Raw genomic sequence first — 2,193 nt, forward strand, 5'->3', positions numbered from 1 at the left:
AAATTAAATTAATTTATATATATATATATATCATATATACAGTACCGGTATATTTGATAACAAACATTAAAAAAAATCGTGTCTTGAATTTGTCAAAAAAATATAAAGTAAAAAATTAAAGGACTAAAATTTTTTAATCAATAAAAAAATAATTTATGATTAGATTTGTCGCCCGATATTATTGATGATTAAAAATCAACAAAAAAATTTCAATCAAATTATTTATTGATTTTTTTCAAAATCAATTTTAATATTATTTATTAAAATTAAATAAATAAATAATAATAATATAATCACATGCTGTCTAACTGGCGTCAGTTAACTATTTTTTTTTAAAAATTATCAATCAATATATATATATAACCTGATAGTCCCGGTATATAATCGGATAGTTTTTTTTGTTGAGATAACAGTACCTTCAATATGTGTACCACAAGACATCCCAATAACAAACTGTGCAATAATTTAACACTACGTCTACCACACAATGTATATATATATACCAGAGGTATATAAATAAATAAATTAATTTTTCAAAAAAATTAATATATCATTATTGGAGTTATAAATTTTTTTTTAAAAAATTTGTTTTTGTATATCAATTCAAAAAATATTTCAGTCAATTGTTCAATACCCTACTGATCAAACACACATACCCCTCATCCACCCATCCAACCAACAAAAAGTTATGGCATCAGTCAGTATCCAACCATCACTGGACGGTCCGATTTTTATGGTCGACCCCTCACAGAACTATAGGCCCGACTATAAAGACGAAGCCGACTTTCGTGTCTATAACAACAACGATAAGGTATGTGCCATAAAACAACTGAACCCCCCATTAGATAACTGGGTAACTAACCGACCACTTCCTCCTCCWCCACCACCTTCAAGGACGATGAGATGCAGCAAATGATTTACGAAACCTATCGGCAAATGCATGAGCGCCAGACTGTCCAGTTTGTTACCGACCGAACCGAGTCGTGGACACAGTTCGATACCATTGAACTGCCGATTATGGAAGCACTGGAAAAGTTGAATACATTTGTCGATGAATCGGATCCCGATATTAGTCTACCGAATATGGTTCACGCATTTCAGACGGCCGAAGGCATCCGTAAAGTACACCCGGATTTGGATTGGTTTCATCTGACCGGTCTGATCCATGATTTGGGCAAAATAATGGCCATCTATGGCGAACCTCAGTGGGCAGTAGTGGGCGATACGTTTCCGGTTGGCTGCGACTATGGCCCGAGTATTGTCTATGTTGAGACTTTTGCCGGTAATCCTGATCGTCAAAATCCTGTGTATTGTTCAGCAAACGGTATGTACAGACAGGGATGTGGTCTGGAATCGGTAATGATGTCCTGGGGTCACGACGAATATATGTATCGGGTATTGAAAAATCATCGACAATGCAAACTACCCGACGAAGCACTCTATATGATTAGGTATCATAGTTTTTATCCGTGGCACAGGGGTGGCGACTATAACCACCTGTGCTCGCCGAAAGACCTGGAAATGTTACCCTGGATCCGGGAGTTTAATAAATTTGATTTATACTCCAAGTGCCCGGATCTGCCCGATATGGAAACCCTGATACCCTATTATCAGTCCCTGATTGATAAGTATATACCGGGCAAAGTCAAGTTTTAAAAATTTATTTTTTATCATTAATTAATTAATTATTATCATTATTATCGTTATTATCTAATTTTTTTATAAAAATAAAATTGTTGATTAATTTGATTTGATTTGATTTGATTGATAGATCAATGATTTTTAAGTACAATATTTTTAATTTTTAGTACATATTTTGTTTGTATAGTTGCGAAAGATTTTTTTTTTTTTTTGATTTTTTATTAGAAACAAAATTTATTATTTATTAATTGATTAATTAAATAATTCAATGAAAAAAAAAATTTTAAGATAAAAAATATATTATATTAATTATTTGTTATGTATTTTTTTTATTAATGATGTAGAAATTTTGTGAAATATTATTAATAATTTGTTATATTTTTTTGTATATAATATATAATATATTTTTATGATATATAATTATTATCCTAAATATTTTATTTAAATAAAATAAATATCTTTTGTATATTATATTTAATTTTCAATAATAATAATAATAATACAATTAAAAGTATTATAATATACTATTGATAATTGTAATTTTAAATTTAG

The 2,193-nt window shown here is 29.5% G+C and overlaps 1 protein-coding gene across 1 annotated transcript; it reads left to right on the forward strand.

The window, feature by feature from the left end:
* The first annotated feature begins 556 nt into the window (after positions 1-556).
* On the forward strand, positions 557-1,679 carry LOC128953581 (inositol oxygenase-like). The gene is made up of 2 exons (XM_054299073.1): positions 557-811; positions 895-1,679. The coding sequence occupies exons 1-2, from the start codon at positions 689-691 to the stop codon at positions 1,654-1,656; spliced, it is 885 nt and encodes a 294-aa protein (XP_054155048.1). The 5' UTR covers positions 557-688; the 3' UTR covers positions 1,657-1,679.
* The last annotated feature ends 514 nt before the right edge of the window (positions 1,680-2,193 follow it).

Source organism: Oppia nitens, unplaced genomic scaffold (assembly GCF_028296485.1).
Source record: "Oppia nitens isolate AA-2021 unplaced genomic scaffold, nextdenovo-longstitch-racon4-pilon3 scaffold22_pilon_pilon_pilon, whole genome shotgun sequence".
Classification (NCBI taxonomy): domain Eukaryota; kingdom Metazoa; phylum Arthropoda; class Arachnida; order Sarcoptiformes; family Oppiidae; genus Oppia; species Oppia nitens.

What these genes read in the sequence shown, in the direction of transcription:
- LOC128953581 (XM_054299073.1), top strand. Translation starts at nt 689, where the DNA reads ATGGCATCAGTCAGTATCCAACCATCACTGGACGGTCCGATTTTTATG. An exon ending in TCTATAACAACAACGATAAG is followed by an intron (nt 812 to 894) that starts GTATGTGCCATA and finishes ACCACCTTCAAG; the next exon opens with GACGATGAGATGCAGCAAAT.